Source organism: Chaetodon auriga, chromosome 6 (genome assembly GCF_051107435.1).
Source record: "Chaetodon auriga isolate fChaAug3 chromosome 6, fChaAug3.hap1, whole genome shotgun sequence".
Lineage (NCBI taxonomy): Eukaryota > Metazoa > Chordata > Actinopteri > Chaetodontiformes > Chaetodontidae > Chaetodon > Chaetodon auriga.
This window is the reverse complement of record NC_135079.1, coordinates 1159290-1179411: the sequence shown is the minus strand read 5'-3', so window position 1 is coordinate 1179411 and position 20122 is coordinate 1159290. Positions and strand designations below refer to the sequence as shown.

At 48.6% G+C, this 20122-nt stretch overlaps 1 protein-coding gene across 1 annotated transcript in view; it reads left to right on the top strand.

The window, feature by feature from the left end:
* Positions 1 to 1502: 1502 nt before the first annotated feature.
* LOC143322118 (carbohydrate sulfotransferase 8-like) overlaps positions 1503 to 20122 on the top strand; it is a 42246-nt gene continuing 23626 nt past the window's right edge. The window contains exons 1-2 of the mRNA XM_076733049.1: positions 1503 to 1780; positions 14273 to 14450. Coding sequence (XP_076589164.1) covers positions 1763 to 1780; positions 14273 to 14450 — 196 coding nt within the window. The 5' untranslated portion in view covers positions 1503 to 1762. The remainder of the gene's footprint in view (positions 1781 to 14272; positions 14451 to 20122) is intronic.

Genomic DNA, 20122 nt, shown 5'->3' with positions numbered 1-20122 from the left:
TCTCACATATAGAAATACTTTCCGACACCTGACCGCCGGTCCGCGCGGCTGTCCGCGCGCTCTCTTTCCGGCTCCGCGAGGCTCAGCGCGGGGTCCCCGGGGAGGAGCGCCGGTAAACAGCAAGAAATAGAAGCAGGAGGCGGACACACACACACACACACACACACACACACACACACACACACACACACACACACTGCTGCTGCTGCTTTCTGTTTAAAGTCCTCCACAATAAGAGCTGATGTTTCCGGTCACTTGTAAATAAAAGTCTTCCTCTGACAAAGAGCTTTTCTGTCATTCATACAGAGTATTTGCTGCAGGTTGTTGTGGAACACATCTAACACAGGTTTACATCACTTTACAGTCTATAAGAACATGTTCTTATTCCGCAGTCAAGTTGGTAATAATAAATATGCAACATCCTGTTACGCTTTCAAACTAAAGTTTGCTGACAAACATTTCAGGTGATGGTCTCAGTAAGTTTGGTTTAAGCACCAAAACGACTTGGTTAGTTTCAGAAAAATATGGTTTGGGTTAAAATAAGGACTAAACTATCAACACTAGTTTAACATGACATTCAAACCATGGTCACGTGTCGTGTCCTGTTTGTTCTCCTTCAGACTACATTGGTCCTTTGTTTCTGTTATTATCGCCCCCTGCTGGTAGCGCATATAGACTCCTGGTCAGGCGCCATGTGTCCATCTCCATTACGGTGGGGTGGCCAGACGGAAGCCATTCCTCAGTAAAAGACCAAAGACAGCCTGCTGGGAGTTTTCCAAAAGGCACCTGACGGACTCTCAGACCATGAGAAGCAAAATAATCTGTTCTGATGAAACAAAGATTGAGCTCTGAGGTTCAAAATGGTTCGTGTGGAGGAAACCAGGCCGTGAGCCTCACCTCACTAATATCCTCCATACAGTCCAACACAGGGGTGCAGCATCAGGCTGTGGGGAAGTTTTCAAGCAGAAGAGACCGGGAGACTCGTCAGGTTAGACGGAAAGATGGATGCAAGAAATGTAGAGTAATCCTGAGTGAAAACCATGACTGAAAAAAACATTTTCAAGGAGACCCAAGCGAGGCTGCCACTGCTCCCAAACGGCCCTTAACCGAGTTCTAATAGTCTGAATACTTGTGTAAATGGAATATTTCAGTATTTCATTTTCAGTAAATGAACAAAATGCTTCAAAATCCTGTTTTTGCTTTGAGTATTATGGCTTGAATCTGTTTTAAGAACAACCAAAAACTTGAAAGGGTGTGAAAACATCCTGCTGAAGGTAGAAAAAAAACCAAAACACATTTATTAAAAAAAAAAAAAGAATTTATTAATTAAATCCACATTTGAATGCTGCAATAACCAAATTTCTATTCATTTTAACATCAGAAATAAAAGCCGTGTAACGTCTGTTGATAGAAAAAGATAAGATCGCCTTTATTGTGAAGGTGGAACACCCTCACATCCGGTCTGTTCCTTCTTCTATTCCATGAACTTGACGCGCCATCTTGCCTGCTCGCCTCGCCCGTTCACCGGGAGCCACCGGGACACGCTCCCGCTCTCTGCGCACAAGTTTGGGCGTTTTCCCTCCCGGTTCCTCCCGTTCATCACACGAGACGGACATTTCACCGGAAGAAAGGGGACAGTAACGTTTTCCGTCCGGTCGAGTGTCCCCGCTGTGTAGTTATTCGCTCTTCTCGGAGACGGAGGTCAACGGAACCGGGAGACGCGGACTTTCCGGCGGACCGGTGAACTCCGCCGACGCCGTCCATGCGGGAGCCCACACAGGTGAGTGACCGTCAGAGCCCACCGGCGTCTTCTGCTGTGTTTTTGCGTGAAACGAACTTTTCCTGCGTGCTGCCGCCGCTCGTGGCTTCACGTTAACGGCAGTTGAGGCTTCGTCCTCCGGCTTCAGTGAGTCCACCAGTCCGCTGAACGTCAGGCGGATGTCCGCGAAGACACACTCAGCATCTGCTGGTGATGATGATGATGATGATGATGATGATGATGGAACGTTAAACTTTATCTTAATCATCAAACTGAGGTTGTTGACACAAACGCGGTCACGTGTCAGAGTTTTTCTTCATTATTTGAACTTTTTGTTATTTTTCTTTGTCGGAAACTGAAACTGTTGAAGCTGACAAATCATGAACACATGAATCCATGAACACATGAATCCATGAACACATGAAGACGCTGATGGTTTGAAGGCAGCAGTTCAGTCTCTGAACCTCATGGACCAATAAACAGGAAGCAGATGGAAAAACTGAACTTCATCTGTCTTCACCTGTCTCCATCTGTCTTCACCTGTCCCCATCTGTCTTCACCTGTCTCTATCTGTCCCTATTTGTCTCCCTCTGTCTGGACCTGTGTTCTCCAGTCTCCTCCTGTCTCCTCTTTGTTCCTCCTTTCTCCAGCTGTCTCTACCTGTCTCCTCCTTTCTCCACCCATTTTTGTCTCCGCCTGTCTCCTGCTGCTGAAGCAGCTACTCTTCATCTGATGGATAGCAGTGTGAGTTGTGTTGTTGGGGAGGAGGAGGAGGAGGATGGGGGGTGCAGTAGGGTGAAGAGGAGGAGAGAAGAGGAGGAGGGGGAGCAGCGGCAGCAGCAGGAGGATCCATCTGTTGGTTGATCTCCTCAGTCAGAGAGGAGGTGAACGAGCCGCTCTGTGATCGTACTGAATTATTTCTCCTCACAGCTAAAAATAGCCCACTGTCCTACACACACACACACACACACACACACACTCACACATACACACACACACACACACCCAAACACACTCACACACACACACACACACACACTCACAGATACACACACACACACTCACACACACACACACACACACACACACACCCAAACACACTCACACACACACACACTCACAGATACACACACACACACACACACACTCACACACACACACACACACACACCCAAACACACTCACACACTCACACACACACTCACACACACACACACACTCACACACACACACACACACACACCCAAACACACACACACACTCACACACACACACACTCACACACACACACACACACACACCCAAACACACACACACACTCACGCCGTCATTTCTCTAATAAAAGCATATTAAAAATAAGGTGTCCTCTCTGGACTCCTGCAGCAGGAGGACGTGTACTCTGCTGGTTAGCCTGTGGACTTTAGCGTTAGCATGTTCTTCAGCTTATGTGGCTGTTAGCGCCTGCTGCGTCCTCCAGGCTGGAAACAGTGGAAACGGTGTCTTCACAGAACTTTTTGTGTCGTCTCTCGTAGCCGAAAGCTAACGTTAGCGCCAAGCTTCACTGCAGCTCGAGCTCAGCTGGTCTGTGGTTGGAGGAAAGCGTCCTCTGCCGCGTCTGTGTGTGTCTGTGGCTGCTGTTTGGACATGTGTTGACGGACGTGTCCTGTGGTCCTCTGACCGTTGGACTCGTGTCTTATACTTTGAGTTGTCTGTCAGATAGATGCTGCTGAGATGTCTCATCCTACCGCTTGTCCAACTCTGAGAATGAACCACATCACCTGAAGACCTCAAACCTGTTTGAACACAGTCTGTTGTGTTCCTTCTTTCTTCCCTCACATTGTTAATAGAGTGTTAATAGAGTGTTTTGAGTGGAGTGTCCCTTTATTTTTGTCATGCTGTGATATAATACATCACCACAAAGAACAACAAAAAAAATACTTCAACCAAACCAGAGTTCACGAACCAAGACGGTTTTGATGACTTTAATTTGTCTCTGTTGAGTTTGAGTGAAGTCTCTTCTCTGATGCTAAAATCGCTGGTTTTCTGAATGGAGTCTGGTGGCTTTGGTGAGAGTGCTGTAACAGCTGCTGTTTCTGGTTAAACAAAAAGGATCTCTGTCTTTAATAAAAAGGTTTATCTCTGCAGAATCCTTTCCATAATAACAGACACCGAGCTGCCAGTGGTAAAAGCTAAGATAAGATAAGATAAGACTTTATTGATCCCATGTCAGGGAAATTGAGTTGTTCAGACAGCAGATGTAGGAAAAAGAACAAATAGACAATAAAATCAACTATATGAATGTACAGTATGTACAAAAAGAGTGTAAAATAATAATAAAATATAAAAAAATAATATAAAATAAAATAATATTGCAAAAACAAAGACTTGTGCTGACGCGAGCGGACGGCGGAGGGGGTGACTTGCAGCGTTTCCTGGCTGTCAGCTGCAGCGCTCCAACTTCACGAACTGTCACTGAGACACAAAAACATGGGAAAACAAGGTTTTAGAGGCAATATTTAAACATCATTTTTGGCCAGTTTTGACAGCCTGACTGCACACACACACACACACACACACACACACACACACACACACTCACTCTCACTCTCACTCTCGTTCGGTGACAGACTGATGGAAGTGAGCAGCTCTGATTCTGGCAGCTTTGAGCTCTGAGGTCATTTTTCTGTCTCAGCGAGCTTAAAGTGAAGCTTCGTGATCGCAGACGATTTCCTCCTCCTCGTCACGTCATGAGCTGTCAGGCACCACAGAAGAAGAGCGCAGGTTTAAACTCCAGGTACAGCAGCATAAACACTGCTCTGTCCTCTGAAAATCAGCCTCAGATACTTTGAAAGGACTTTCTGAAAACTTCACAGCTGAAGATTGTTCTTCTGCCGCGAGCTTCTGACTGATCGGCCCGTGAAGTGTCAGAAATGGTTCAAAACAGCTGCACGATTTCCTGAAGGCCAAAGTGACGTCGAACCAGTTTGACTTGAAAATGAAAGCAGCTTCAGTTCAGCTGCGCTCCTCCGATGATGATGATGATGATGATGATGATGATGATGATGATGATGATGGTCTGTACGGATGAAGGATGGATTCATTACAGAAGCCTGATGAAGGTCTTTGTGGAGCTCTTCAGGGTCGTTGTCCGCGGCTTTCTGTTTGTTTCTGAAGGCTCTGAATGTGTCAGTCGTCCCCGTCTTAATGTACGGAAACGAGTGGAGATCAGTGGACGTCTGGAATGGTCGAAAACGTTTAGTCACGATCTGAAACACAGCAGGAAGTAACTGACCTCCATCGAACGTGGACAGCTCAGCTCAGCTGCTTATTGGTCAGCGTTGGTCCACACTTTGTCCTCTGACAGACTCAGACTGTTAAAATAAGCGTCTGATGACATTATGGAGAGAATCCTGCAGAGAAGAGTGAGATCCTTTTTGTTTAAGCAGAAACAGCCAAAGACACCAGAGTCTATTCAGAAAAACAGTAATTTTACCATCATGAAACTCAAACTGACAGAGACAAAACAAAACTCATCAGAACCTTCTTGGTTCATCTTTCACTGTTCAACAGTCATCACCAACCCGACTTTACGACTGGAGAGGTTTGAGTTTGTCGGACATCTGATCTTCACGGCCCGAGCTGTGACCCAGGCTGGAAACTCGGTGACCTGGTGCAGCTACACACGTGATCCGCTAGAGTCCAGATCGAGATTCAGACTGGGTTTCATGTTGTCGTGGATCTGGATGAACGCTGAACCAGCTGCTGTCTCAGACACAGACTGCAGCGTCCAAACAGGAGCGTCTGCCGACAGCTGATCAATGATTTTATTCTTATCGTTCACTTTGTTCACACAAACAGTTTAAGACTCAGTGATTCATCGTCTTCATCGTCTTCATCGTCATCGTCATGGACGTCGAGGGGACTGTGGGCTGCAGACCTCCACTCGTACAGACCTCATGTTAAAATGAAGACTTGATTGGCGCCCTGCTGATCGATGCTGTGGCGTTTCCTCACGGATTGGTGGTGAACTCGTCGCTCAGTCTGGACGTTCTGCAGCAGCGCCGTAGATTCTGGTTTAAAGCCTTTTCAGAGCACTGACGTGATGTTTATTAATGCCTGAACGTTCAGTGTTTGTCAGCTCAGGTCCACGGAAGCGAAGCCGCGCTTGCAGCTGATTACGGCGTCCTTTGATATGCGCTCAGCAGATATACATACATTTCCTCCGTCACAGAACATGAAGCGTATCATTTGCTGCAGCGACGCCTCGTTTCGGCTGCACGCTCTCTGAACTGCTCCTCGCCGCCGCCGCGTTCGGATTCAATTACCATAAGCACCTTTAATGTGAACGCACGCCCTCTGAAAGAGGAAACGCTGCCCCTTCAGACACGCTAACGAGAAAAACCACAGCACGCCATCCGTCACGCGCCGTGTCACATCATCCACAGAGGGCAGGTGTTTCTGGGGCGGGACGCGTTAATAATAGACTAAAAAGACACCTCGTCTCCAGAGGAGCTCGGCCAGCGCCGACCTTTTCTGTCTGTGACGCTCTGACAGACGGATGTTTGTGATGACTTCCTGCATCTGGAGGAAACGGGACTCCAGGGACCGGCGTGCATCTTTGAGCGTTCTGCTAATGGACGCCGAGGTCGGCCCTGGACCCGGAGACAGCTGGACCCCCCCCCCCCCCCACCTGATAACTGTCTTTTTACAGCCGCGGCTCCATCACACAGGAAGTGTGTTTGTGTTTGTCGTTATCGTGAAGAAGTTCAGGATGTCAGGACAAACTGTCAGGACAACAGAAGACAGGAGACAAATGTGAAATAAGCCAGGAGACAGATTTTATTTCTGACGTCAAAAAGTGAAAAATGAAGAGCAGAAAAGAACAAACAAGATAAAAATGAGTTATGAATAAATGACTTATGGACGGAGGCGTGTGATGGCGTCCGTCAGGATTTTACTCGTCTGCGACCAAACGTCATCTCATCTTCATCGATGGATCGGTCGGCGATCGAGACAGAATCACTTTGACAATCGAACCGGTTTCAGCTTCTCGAGCGTCCTCGGCCCGGCTGAGAGGTCAGAGGTCAGCGGGAGACGCCTGTGACTCGGTGAGGGTCTGAAAGCTGATCCTCTGCGGACAGAGACGGTCTCTGGGTCTTGTCGATCCCTGGCTGCTGCTGAAGCCTCTCGCTCCTACCAGGCCTCCAAATGGCCAAAAAACGTTCAGTCTCAATAATTCAGAGCCTAAAAACAGAAACTCTTCATGGTTTCTGTTAAAAATGGACTGAATCAGTGAGCGGCTGCTGATCCACCGTGTCGGGGGTGGACTGAAGTATTGGTGGCGTGACGGGACGCCTGTGATCCTGTTGGAGGATCAGCTTTCAGCTCTCAGATCTTCACCCAGTCACAGGAATCCTCTGCTGACCTTTGACCTCCAGAGGCTCCGCCGGGCCGAGGGCTCTTTGATCAGATTTCCCGCGGCGGTGGATTAACATGACAGATGGAGAACTCGCTCAGAGATCGATATCTGTCTGCAGCCTCGTCCGTCGTGTCGTCTGATAACCTGCAGACAAACAGTGTAAGAGGGTGGCAGTGGCGGCGGCAGCGGCAGCTCGCCATCCATCACACGCTCCGTCCACCAACACCACCTCCCCACGCCGCCTCATCTGAAACAGGAAACGATTGGTAATATTGAACCACTTCAGACGTGTTGAGCTGTATCAATATTGTGACTGCGGCGCTCCCGCTCGCGTGGCGCTCGCGGCTGACTCAGAGCGCCACGAGCGTGTTCCAGCTGAACCAACGGCAGATCAGCAGAGCCGGCGAAGAGGAAACAGTTCAAGTCTAAATGTGGAGACCCAGAAATGTCAGCACGCATCGCAGCTCGTCTCCGCAGACTGAAGGTGTGACGAGGAGGAGGAGGAGGAGGAGGAGGAGGAGGAGGAGGCAGTACGGCTGAGGAGGCGGCTCAGAGTGTGAGAGGAAGACACAGCCGGAGACTCACAACACAAACACAATCCACTTCCTGTTTGACTGCTGACACACACACACACACACACACACACACACACACCTTTAATATGCACCGCTGACACACACACTGCTAATAAACATGGATAATACACAGTGCTGATACACACACACCTCCAGTACACACGTAATACACACACACGTTTTCTGCTGAGCACCAGTGGACAGCTGTTTTGTGTTGTAGTGAAATGCATCGTGGGAGTCGTCGTCTCTCTCCTTCTCTTCTCCTCCTCTCTTTTTCCGCCTGCTGGCGTCTCGTAGCTTCGACCTCTCTTCGCACGTGTTTTCTGACGTTCGCCTTTTGTTTCGTGTCCTAAACGGTCAGCAGCAGCGACCGCGGCGTGGAGGTCATGTGGGAGGACGATCAGACGACCACCTGGACGCTTCGCCACGCCACGTATTAATCAACAGAAATGGAGGCGGAGCTCTTCAGTATCCACGTTATCCCGTAAGATTATGGTCTCATCAGGGAATGAAAGGGATTAATGTGTTGAGCTCACGTTCGAGAGGCGACAGGCCCTTTGTTGAGGAGGAGGAGGAGGAGGAGGAGGAGGAGGAGGAGGTGCTTCATCAACTCAGAGGATTTACAGATTATATTCTGATTATGTTTATGGTCCTTTGATATTTCTGCTCTGTGCAATCAGCCAAGTGTCTCAGTAAAGATTAAGAATCGATCATAACTCATCAAAATGAAACTCCAGTCAGAGAAGAGAGGAAACGTCAGAGGTCTCACTCTGACGTCCGTTCAGTGGCTGATCCGGAGCGTTCAGTCTGGTCACATGACGTTCTTCAGCTGAAGGCTTCTGACCAGCTCTCAAGAAACTCCTCGAACCGCTTTGATGATGATAATAATCCTGAAAGACTTTGATTTTTGGCTCTTTTCATGCACAGGATGCGAAGGCTCAGGAGCCGCTGATGAAAGAAGCTTAAACACAAGAATCAGCTGTGGATCTCAGAGAATCTGACACGTCCGATTTTACAGATGCATCAAACCAATTAGAGCTGCGATCAGTGAGTCTTTTTATCGTCACGTGACGTCACGCAAAGCTGTTCATTAACCGTTAAAAGACACAGAAACGCTGCAAATCTGCACGATTCAGAAGAAAGAGAAAGAAGTGATTAGTGCTAATTGATTTCTCAGCTAATGGTCCTGAGCCGCAGACAGGAAGTCAGACAGAAAACTGGAATAAGAGACTGATCCTTTAAAGTCAGGCTGAGGTGTTTCTGTGCTGACCTGCAGACGTCTGTCAGGAGAACACACAGCTCCTTCTCACACCGGCCATTACTCAGTGAGGACAAGAGGAGAAATTAGCACGAAGCTAATTTAAAGCTCATTCCAGGCAACACGCTGAGGAGGAACCCACAGTTCACACACTGCTTCCAGAAAAATCAAAGATGTTTTATGAATCAATTAGCTGCTAGAAAATGAGCTGAATGTGTTAATTTCAGGGAACGTTTGTGTGCAGATGGACTGAAAACACGCTCAGCTGCTACGAAGCCGTGAAGTCCATCAGTCTTCAGCTTTCTGCTCACGTCTCCTTCAATTCAGGGACAATGAGGGACATTTTTGTCCCAGAGCCCTCGTTAATTTCTCACCCTGGACGCTGCTTTTCCTGCCGTCCACGATTCTCCAGAGTGGCGCCTTCAGAGGGAGGAGGAGGAGGAGGAGGAGGAGGAGGAGCTGCCCTTGGCCTCCTCCTGAACTCTGAAGAATTAGTGGAAATGGTTTCTGAAGCTGAAGCTGCGGTCGGTCTGAGTGAACGCAGCTCATTTTCTCTGTGTCAACTCTTCATCGTTCCCCCACAGCGAACCATAAAACTCCACGAAGCGTCCGGCTGTAATCACGATGTCACGGCCGGCGTCTGAATCAGCCTGCAGCAGCTGCTGCGTCCGTCCCAACAGGCCGGAAACGTCTTGACGAGCTGCGGATTCCTTAATTTAACACCTCACGGCCCTTAATCCTGACATCATGTTCCTCTTTCTTTAACATTTCACTTCATTTGATTTGTTTCTTTGGTGACAGCGTGAGCAGGTCAGGACTCATGTCGTGTATTGATTATCAGGTATTTAACACACAGGTGACAGGTGTCAAACCAACAGGAGATTCAGGGGAGGGAATCAGGAAGGCATCAACGAGCAGCTAACGAGTCAGGCAGCTCTGATCTGATCATTAATGCCTCGAATCCCTTTGTCCACCAGCTACAGATCAACTCTTAATCACCAAATATTTGACGACAATAATCAATATGAGGATTCCATGACTTGAATGGAAACGGACTGATTAAGCTTTTATAGCCTCTCCATGCTGAGTGCAGCTGATGTCAGGCAACACACAAAGGCCCCATTCACCCCCACCCCCCATCCCCCACCCCCCCAGACTCTCTGCAGCCCTCCGAGGTCGTTCAGAGATCCAACTCAAATAGCAATATTAAACACCAGAGACCCAGAGACTGGAGCAAACAGAGCGCCGTCCAACCGGCAGCTTGTTTTAATGCCGGGGGGGGGGCTAAGGTGACGTGACGTGACAGGGACAGGTGCAGGCAAAGACAGCAGGAAGTCAGTGATTGTCGTCAGCTGCTGATTTGGCTGCAGTTCAAAACACTTTGTGTCCAGAACAAAGCAAACAAACCATAAATCCTCAGAAACCAGAGAAAAAGACAGTTCAGAACTCCCCTGAGAATCTTCATGTTTTTAGGTTTTCTGCTCCGTCACAGTGATTCAGTGAGAGCTGTCTGAACATCCATGAGTGCACTGCTAACAGAGCTGCTAACAACTAATTCTGCACACTTTAAATGGACTAAATATGAATATGCACCAAAAAAAAACAAAAACAGGACTCAAGTTGCACCTCACCACTAACTCACCAGCCATTTTCACACCACCTGTTCAAGGCGGGAATGTTGCGCCGTTTCTCCGCTGCTCTTTGTGAAACTTACAATGACCAGAAATTGTGTTTAAAGGCAAGACGGGACGAGAGTTAGGCTGATCGGATCACATATCGACGACTGAAGGATGACTGACAGCTGTTTTTTCCTTTTCCAATATTAAGACGGCTTTTATCAGAATTAAGACGTCACAAAGATAATCTCTAGAATCTGCATCCGAGCGAGCATTTAGAGATGTTTCTGGTGGAGCAGCATGTCTACCTGCGGAGCCTCGTTCATGTTGGTGATCGTCATTTTTGTCTTAATTGTTTGTATTTCTTGACCCAAAGTCGTCCATGCTGGCATTTCACTGGCATGCTGTCACATAGCTCCTCCCACCTCCTCCTACTCCTCCCCAGCGAAGGTTTTGATGAGTTTATTTTGTTTGTCCGTTTGGATGAAGTCTGCTTCTTCATGATAAAATTACTGATTCTGTAAATGGAGTCTGGTGGCTTTGATGAGAGCGATATGACAGCTGTTAGTGGTTAAAAAAAGGTCCATCTGAGCAGAGATCCTCTCCATAATGTTTTCAGACGCTTCTTCTAACAACCTGAGCCTGTCAGAGGAAGAACAAACTCCTTCAGTGGACGAACGTTGATGATGCTCAAACGTCCGGAGGGATTAGGCTGCAGCTTGTTTCATGGCTGCCGCCTGCAGAGCTGTTCAGTACTGGAAAAACTTCAAGAGCTGTTGTCTCCATTAGTCACTTGGACACAAAAACATGGGAAAAAAGGTCCATAATGACAGATAATTGTTGGGGACGCTGAAATCTCCGGGGACATGTGGACCGGCACCAATCGGAAACCTTGGATGGCGCCATGCTGCCGTCGTTTGGGTCGGTGTGGGCGGGTCTTCTTCCCGGCAGAGTTGCTGGACCTGCTGACTCTTTATGTGCCGTCAGACTTTGAAAACTTTTGGAACAAGTCGAATAAAATCACATGTTGTTAAATGTGTGTGATGTTTTCATCCTTTTCCCCAAATGTTCTTTATTGAGGAACCTTCTGATGCTGCATCACACAAAGCTTCCTGTCAAACGGACTCCTGTTCCAGCTCAGAACGGGGACACAATGTGGATTTGGTCTTTATTACCGTGCACTTAGTTTTCAACAGCAACAAAAGAGGATCCCTGTTCAACCAGTGAAGCTGTGATAACAGAAGATGTTGCTTCGCTCACTTCACTGAGAGCAAAATCCATTTCAGTCGTCCCAGAACAGCACAAAGGCTCTGCTGGCGTTTGAGTTTGGACGTGAATGGAAGCAACAAAAGAGCTCCGGCTCTCAGGAACAGAAGCTGGGTCACCACACGGACACGAGGGACACGAGGGACACGAGGGACACGAGCTCGGCCGGTCACATGAACGCAGGAGTCCTTCAAAGGTTCTTCTTAAGGGACAGTAGACCGAGTGTCTTCACCTTCGTCACGAGGACGTCGGCCTGAGCCTCAGAGGACGATCAGGATTATCTTCACTTTGAATGGAGAAAATTCTCAGTCGGATTAATTAACAAAGACAATTAGACTTTATTTCATCACATTTCAAAGTGTTGTGGCCTGCAGGCAAACTGAGGATGATGATGAAGACGAGTGACTTCACTCAAAGGACGACCGGCGCCACCGTCCAAACACGGCTGAGGTACCATCAGTCATCAGACGGATCAACAGACGTGATGTTCTGAACTCTGAAGACACAGACACCAGTGAGACAGAGACCAGCAAGACCAAAATGTGAGACAGAGGGACAGATGGACAGACGGAGGGATGGACAGAGGGACGGACGGAAGGACAGAGGGAGAGACGGAGGGACAGAGGGACGGACGGAGGGACAGAGGGAGAGACGGAGGGACAGAAAGAAGGACAGAGGGAGGGACAGAGGGACGGATGGGGGGACAGAGGGAGAGACGGAGGGACAGAGGGACGGACGGGGGGACAGTCTAAACGCTCTGCTCTCAGCTGCAGCTGTTACAGCTGCTGAAAATGAATGTCAGCTCAGCCTGCAGAGTGTGTGTGTGTGTGTGTGTATCTGTATTTGTATCTGTGCGTGTGTGTGTGTGTGTGTGTGTGTATCTGTATTTGTATCTGTGTGTGTGTGTGTGTATTTGTATCTGTGTGTGTGTGTGTGTGTGTGTATTTGTATCTGTGTGTGTGTGTGTGTGTGTGTATCTGTATTTGTATCTGTGTGTGTGTGTGTGTATCTGTGTGTATCTGTTTGTGTATCTGTGTGTGTGTGTGTGTGTGTGTGTGTATCTGTATTTGTGTGTGTGTGTGTGTGTGTGTGTGTGTGTGTGTGTGTATCTGTATTTGTATCTGTGTGTGTGTGTGTGTGTGTGTGTGTGTGTATCTGTATTTGTATCTGTGTGTATCTGTTTGTGTATCTGTGTGTGTGTGTGTGTGTGTATCTGTATTTGTATCTGTGTGTGTGTGTGTGTGTGTGTGTATCTGTATTTGTATCTGTGTGTGTGTGTGTGTGTGTATCTGTATTTGTATCTGTGTGTGTGTGTGTGTGTGTGTGTGTGTGTATCTGTATTTGTATCTGTGTGTGTGTGTGTGTGTGTGTGTGTGTATCTGTATTTGTATCTGTGTGTGTGTGTGTGTGTGTGTGTGTGTATCTGTATTTGTATCTGTGTGTGTGTGTGTGTGTGTGTGTGTGTGTATCTGTATTTGTATCTGTGTGTGTGTGTGTGTGTGTGTGTGCCGTACCTGCCTCGTTTATCTCCTCTCCTCTGTTCAGACTCTCCTGCTGAGGGAAGCTGTTTGACTCCAGAGAACAGATGTTCCTGCACGGCCTCATGGGACAGGAAGTGAGCGGTCAGCGGGACGCTCGGTGGCGTTCTTTAGCAGTAAACACACACGTCGGTGCGTTGAGAGCGTCGTCTGAAGAAGCGCGACAGCACAGTCATTGTTTATGGCAGTGGCGGCGCCCCCTGGTGGGCGGGGTCGTTCTGACTGCTGTCCTCTAGCACAGCAGGGGGCGGGGCTTTAAACCTGACACGACACTGCGTCAGCCCTCCGAGTGCTACAGCTGGTGATGTTTGGAGGTTTCAGATGTGATGCTTTGAGTGACAGCTAGGCTCCAGGTGAGTTCTCCTGTGTATCAGGTGGCCACTGGTTACACCTGCACTGTTGTACGGCAGCTCAACGACCAATCAGCAGTGCCCTCTCGCCGCTCTCTGCGCTCCACTCGAGGACGATGCTGCCGTCTTACGGTCGATATGTTGAGTCATTTTGAGGTGAATTGTCGTCCACAGCTGACAGACAGCAGCTGCTGATCAGTTTTCTGATTGTCTACGGAGGCCCACAGGGGTCATACGGGGGTCGAGGCCGCCCTCTGACCTCATCACTGCGTCAGTCGACAGACTGAATGATTTTCTGATCGTCAGACAGAACAAACGATCCAGAGACTCTTTAAGGTGACATCTGTCTTAGACTGAAGAGGGACATTTGAATAACCTCAATATGAATCTGCATGAGTCATGAAATCTCTATGAAACTTCCATTTGTGCAGTCTTTGTATGTCGATGCAGTGTGAACCAGGTCTAACCCCGACCCCCCTGTCCCCCCTCAGGCTGCGCCGTGGTGGCTGATCTGGGACCAGCCCGTTGGACTTCAGGCGTCGGCGGCCATGAAGCTGCCCTGCTCTCTCTACGGCTCGCTGTGGTTCCTCCTGCTGCTGGGAGCCGGATCTCTGCTGCTGCTGGTCCGCCTGCAGGACCTGAGCGAGATGGTCCAGCGTCAGACTCCAGGTCAGAGAGAAAAAACTCGTCCTGTATGTGTGCGTTTGTTTTCTTCGCCGCGTCGCTGAACCAACGTTTGGAGTAGCAACGAGAACGCGTGTGCGGCTGATGTTTGTGAGGCTGCGTCTGAGCAGCTGATCCTCCTCGGTGGTGGTGGAGGCGGGTTGTTGTGCTGTGAGCTCAGTGTGCGTTCAGGAACAACGGCCTCACAGCTCTTCTTTATGTGTTCATGAGAAAACTAGGAGGCCGTCAGCCAATCAGACGAAGACAGATGAGAATAACAGAAAGGGCCTGAGAGAAAACCCTCGCTGAAACTCCTGATGTGGAAAATGTTCCAAAAGTCGATGAACAAAATGTTTTGAGCTGATTGATTGAAATGAAGTCGTATCAAAACGTGGAGCAGCCGCTTATTGATCAGTGGCTGATTGAAGGATCATCTTCTCCTCCTCTTTGTGTTTGGATGGGACTGTCGGCCATCTTTGACTGCTGGCAGCGACTGTTTACTGTCCCGCAGGTCACTTCCTGTTGGATTTGTATTTCATTTGTTGTGTTTTCTTTGACTTTGGGTGTTTTTAGCTGGTCGGTTGCTGGTTTCCTGTGTGTGTTTACTGGTTTCTGACAGGGAAACCGCTTCAGTCTTCAGGAGTCTGAAGGTTTGATGGAGGAGCGACACCACAGGAGGAAGCGTTCATGAAGCTCTTTCCTCCTCCTCTGCTTTAATATCCCACGCTGACGGCTTCCATCCAGTCAGGACGTTAATGTATTCAGTCCTAATTGTTCTGAAAATTAAAAACAAGCATTTCCATTAAAGCCGTGCCAGCTGGGAAGCCGTCAGTAATTGAGGACGTGGCTGTGGGCCAGACTTCAGCGGAGATCAGACCACAGCAGAGCGACGGAGCAGCGTTTCCTCGTCTCTCAGTGTGAAAAGTTCCTGATGCAGCGTCAGAGTCGCCTGTTTGTTTCCAGGTTTCTCTCTTCAGGCGGTGGTCCAGGACAGGTCGGGCTGGGGGGGGGACAGATGTCTTTTTACACCAGTGAAAGAGACAAAGAGACACTCCAGAGGACGTCTGCGCGGAGGAGAACGTCTCGATGCTCCGTCCAGTCCAGAGGTCAAACCAGGCCAACGGCGGGCGTCGTGACGTTAGCGTCACATGATTTTGATCCATTACAGCGTGTTTGTAAGTGTGAGACGACGTCCTGTTCACACTCTGCATGTTCGCTCAGAGCAGCTCTGACGTTCTGTTACTTCATTTTCAGAACCACGTTGATTAAAACGTGACGGTGGCGCTCAGTGAACCTTCCCGACAGACGCTGAAATAGCTCGTTTGCAGTCAGGTGACGTTAAATTCAGATGGAGGGCAGGAAGTGAAAAAAGCAGTGGATGAGATGAAGGAAAGTTCTTACTGTGCTGGTTTAGATGAAGTGAAGAGAGAAATGTACAAACAGAGTCAGATCACATGTTGGATGTGACCTTTACGTGATGAAGAGGAAAGATTTGCTGCTGTTGAGGCAGCAGATAAAACAACTAGCTGCTCATTCAGACGTCGTTCTGCTCGAGAAAATAAATGAAAACAGACAAAAGTTTGGAGGAAAACAACTTTTCTGTTAGTGGTTGGTTCACGACCTCGTGCTCCTGATGACTGTCGTTTGGTTTTTTTAAGGGTTTGTTTTATTGTCCTGAGGATTAACGAGCAGCAAACGTTCAGCGCCGCGGTGCTGAATGTTGACGTTACGGTTGTTTGCTCGGTTAACCGCTCGCAGAGGTCCACTGAAACGCCTCTAAAGACGAGGATCGTCTCTAAACCAGACAGAGTACGTTATTTACTTCCTGCCCTCCATCTGCAGTTCGTGCCACAACAAAAGAGTGACGTGACGTCTCCTCAGCGGTCGATCTGACGCTCCTCGGCTGTTTCCTCAGCCCCGGTTTTTGGTGTTTTAGTGATCAGACATCACTAAAACATGATTGATGAGCAGTTCCATTGATCCGTGCAGCGGAGGAAGTGCCCGGTCAGGGTAGGTTTAGGGTCAGGCTGCTTCCGATGGTTGTTCCTCTTAAAGTCAATCAGTGGCGCTCGGCTGAATGTGTGAAACTGAATCTCACTTCTCTTCTGTCTGATAATCTAATAACACTGAAGAGGCTCTTTGCTTTGTCTGCAGCGTTTCCTCTGTGAACAGTGATACTGTGACAACACCCCCCCCCCCCCCCCAAAAAAAAAAAAAAAAAGAAAGAAAACACTCAGCATGGCTGCCGTCAGCAGTGGAAAGTAACTAAGTACATATACTCTAGTACCACTTTGATTCTCTTGTACTATGTTTGAGTATTTCCACTTTCTTACCTGTGGAATGTTCAAACAGGTGTTTTTGGAGCGTTCCACATCTGTCAGTCTGTGAAACGTGTTGCTGCATCAGATTCACAATAAGAGATATTTACAGAAATCAATGAAGCTGATGAACATGAAATATATTGACTTTGAGCTGATTTCAGGTCAGTTTGTGTCAGAGAGCATCAGATCAGCTGATCACAGTCTGTTTATTGAAGTCAGAGTTTGGTATCAGGGTCAAGTTGTACTTTTTATCAGACAGTTACTGAAAAGTTAATGGTGCCGAGAAAGTTCATGCAAAACAAATGATGAGAATATGTTGTTGTAGAGTAACCAGCAGGATACAGAGCACCAAGAATCAGCCTTTACTGCATCACAGTAGAGGGCCACAGTGGACGGTGGATGGGGGCCGCAGTGGACGGTGGATGGGGGCCGCAGTGGACGGTGGATGGGGGCCACAGTGGACGGTGGATGGGGGCCGCAGTGGACGGTGTAGCAGCAGGCTGAGCTGTGGACGGCAGGCAAACAGATGTGTGCAGGAAGACGAGCCTGAGGCTGAAGGAAACAGCAAATCAGAGTTCTGGCAAACAAGAGAAAAGTACTAACTTCAGATTGGCTCAATGTCTGGACCACACTGGCAAACTGAATGTCCTGTACACTGTGTACTGTACACTGTGTACTGTAGAACGTGTACTGTACACTGTGTACTGTGCACTGTGTACTGTAGACTGTGTACTGTAGACTGTGTACTGTAGAACGTGTACTGTACACTGTGTACTGTGCACTGTGTACTGTAGAACGTGTACTGTAGACCGTGTACTGTAGACTGTGTACTGTAGACTGTGTACTGTACACTGTGTACTGTAGAACGTGTACTGTACACTGTGTACTGTGCACTGTGTACTGTAGACTGTGTACTGTAGACTGTGTACTTTAGACTGTGTACTGTACACTGTGTACTGTGCACTGTGTACTGTAGACTGTGTACTGTGTATACAGTCTGTATACTGTAAATACTGCTGGGCTGGATGAGCGGATTGGTCGCAGGTATGCAGGTGAACTGACGGCTGGAGGGAAAGGAAGGACGAAGAGAGGAGGGATGAAGAGCCACAGGTACGATGAAGAGCCACAGGTACGATGAAGAGGCACAGGTACGATGAAGAGGCACAGGTATGATGAAGAGGCACAGGTACGATGAAGAGGCACAGGTACGATGAAGAGGCACAGGTATGATGAAGAGGCACAGGTGTGATGAAGAGGCACTGTGATTTTCTCTGTTTCTGTCTGAACATCGTCAGTTTGCTGAAACACGACGAGTCGTCAGTGAAAATGATGGTTAGCTGTCCTGTGACCTCGGGTGGGATCAGTGTGCAGTACTGCTCATACTGGAACTGCACGAAGCTGAGAGTACCTGTGTACTGACAGAAATATATCTCAACTCAGTCGCAGAAGAAATATTTTTACTCAGAATTGAAGAATATCGGGTGAAGAGGGTGAATCCTAACGTTCCGTCACCGCTGATGATGACTGTCATTTCCTGCACTTCAAACCGTGCGTCGGTCAGATTCCTCCTTTTCTCCGAGCGTCATTCACTTCAGCCTGATTCGTCACAGCGACTCTGAGGAGGTCCATCAGTACCTGCTCACACTTTTCTCGGCTCCAAAAACGCCTGAAACAGCCTCACAGATCCGAGTGAAGCTGGCAGTAAACCGGCTTTAACCCTCCGGAGGCTTCTGTCGGTGTTTGTTCCTCTTAAATGAAAAGAGTTTAAATGAAACTGGTCTTATCATCATTGTCCCAGTGAACATGTGTGTGAGTATACACACTGTGGAAATACCAGCCTCCGTGTCTGTAAACACAGGCTCAAAGGAAGCTGCAGTGCGTCTGCATCGAGGCGAGACGAAGGAAAGCACATTAAATTATCTCGGAGCTCCTGCGTGTGCTGCAGATTCAATTTCCTCCCTTAAGTGACTTAATGTCGTTTGAACGTCTGTCTGTGGGAGTGTGACACGTGTGATGTGCGGCCTGTTTCAGTCCCAACAAAACATGTCGCAGCACGCCTCAGCCTCATTTCTGCAGTGCGCTTTAATTAATGTTCTCCGAGGGGGGGGGCAGGGTCGAACCATCGCACAAAGCCGCTCAGGGGTTGTTTTAACGGTGACTTCCTCCACGCCAGCAGCGCGCTCATGACGGGATAAATGACCGAGCGACGTCGTTCTGCTTCGGCTCAAAGTTTCCCGTTGAAGCTTCGAGCTGTTGAATCTCAGCTGAACACAAACTGAAGCGCCGAGGTGTTGGGATGAAGCTCGGCTGCGTCCACCGCTTTGGTTCAGTCCACAGCAGAATATCTGTCCGCCAACATCCAGTCAGCGCTCATCTGAAGCAGGACTTTCCGCTCGTCTTCATCGCGGCTGATCTGCAGCTCGACCGTGCGTCTGCTGACTCGCAGTCATGTATCATCAGCGCACAGTTTATCTAACAGCTGGCCGGCAGATCGTCCCTCCGCCTCCCGGCAGCTCCGAGGACGCACGCTGACGTCGTTCGACAGTTTCTTCAGGGATGAAGTAACAATTAGCCAGCGGTGCCACAAGCATTTAGCAAACAGGGATGAAGGCTGCGTCTCTGCTGTTTCTGCAGAACCTCCTGAACAAGCTGAAAGAGTCTGAACGTCCGTCAGAGATGATGATGACGTGTTTCTGACGGTGACGACGGTCAGGAGGTCATGAACATGTCGCACAGGCGTCGTGGACGTCCTCTGCACAGAAGTGGCATTAAGGTTAACTGTAATTCAGATTTTTTTTGGTTAAATCATGAATGATTTCATACAGAAATTGAGAAAATATTGTGAATCTTCTCAAAAGCTTCTCACAAGCTTCAGGTAACTTCATCGGATCCTTTGGTGAGAATAAATGGACCAATGCCTCCGAACGCTCAGTGATTGAGCTCTCAGTGTCATCGGGTGTTCAGGTGCGTCAGCATCATGCAGCTTCCTCCAGGTGACCCAGCCGCGCCTGATCAGACCCCAGCTGGCCTCCTGTGGCCTGATGGCTCTCCTCTCTTGAGCCACAGCCATCTTCATGGCGTCATGTGGTGTTACAGACGGCTCTCCCTCAGCGCCTGAATGGATGAAGGCTGTTGTTAGAGAGCGACCTTCTAATTCCCTTTAGCCCACCTCTACTGGGAGACACCTTGCTCTGCAAACAGCCTTCGGCAGTCGCTAACGAGTCCCACGTGTTTGGAAATATTCCTTCCAAGCCTTCATCCCAGGAGACTGTGAGCTCCAGCAGCACGACTTGTTGGTGGTCTTGAACATGAGGATGCTGTTCGGATCCAAGCAGGTGGCTGGACTGTGGTCAGGGA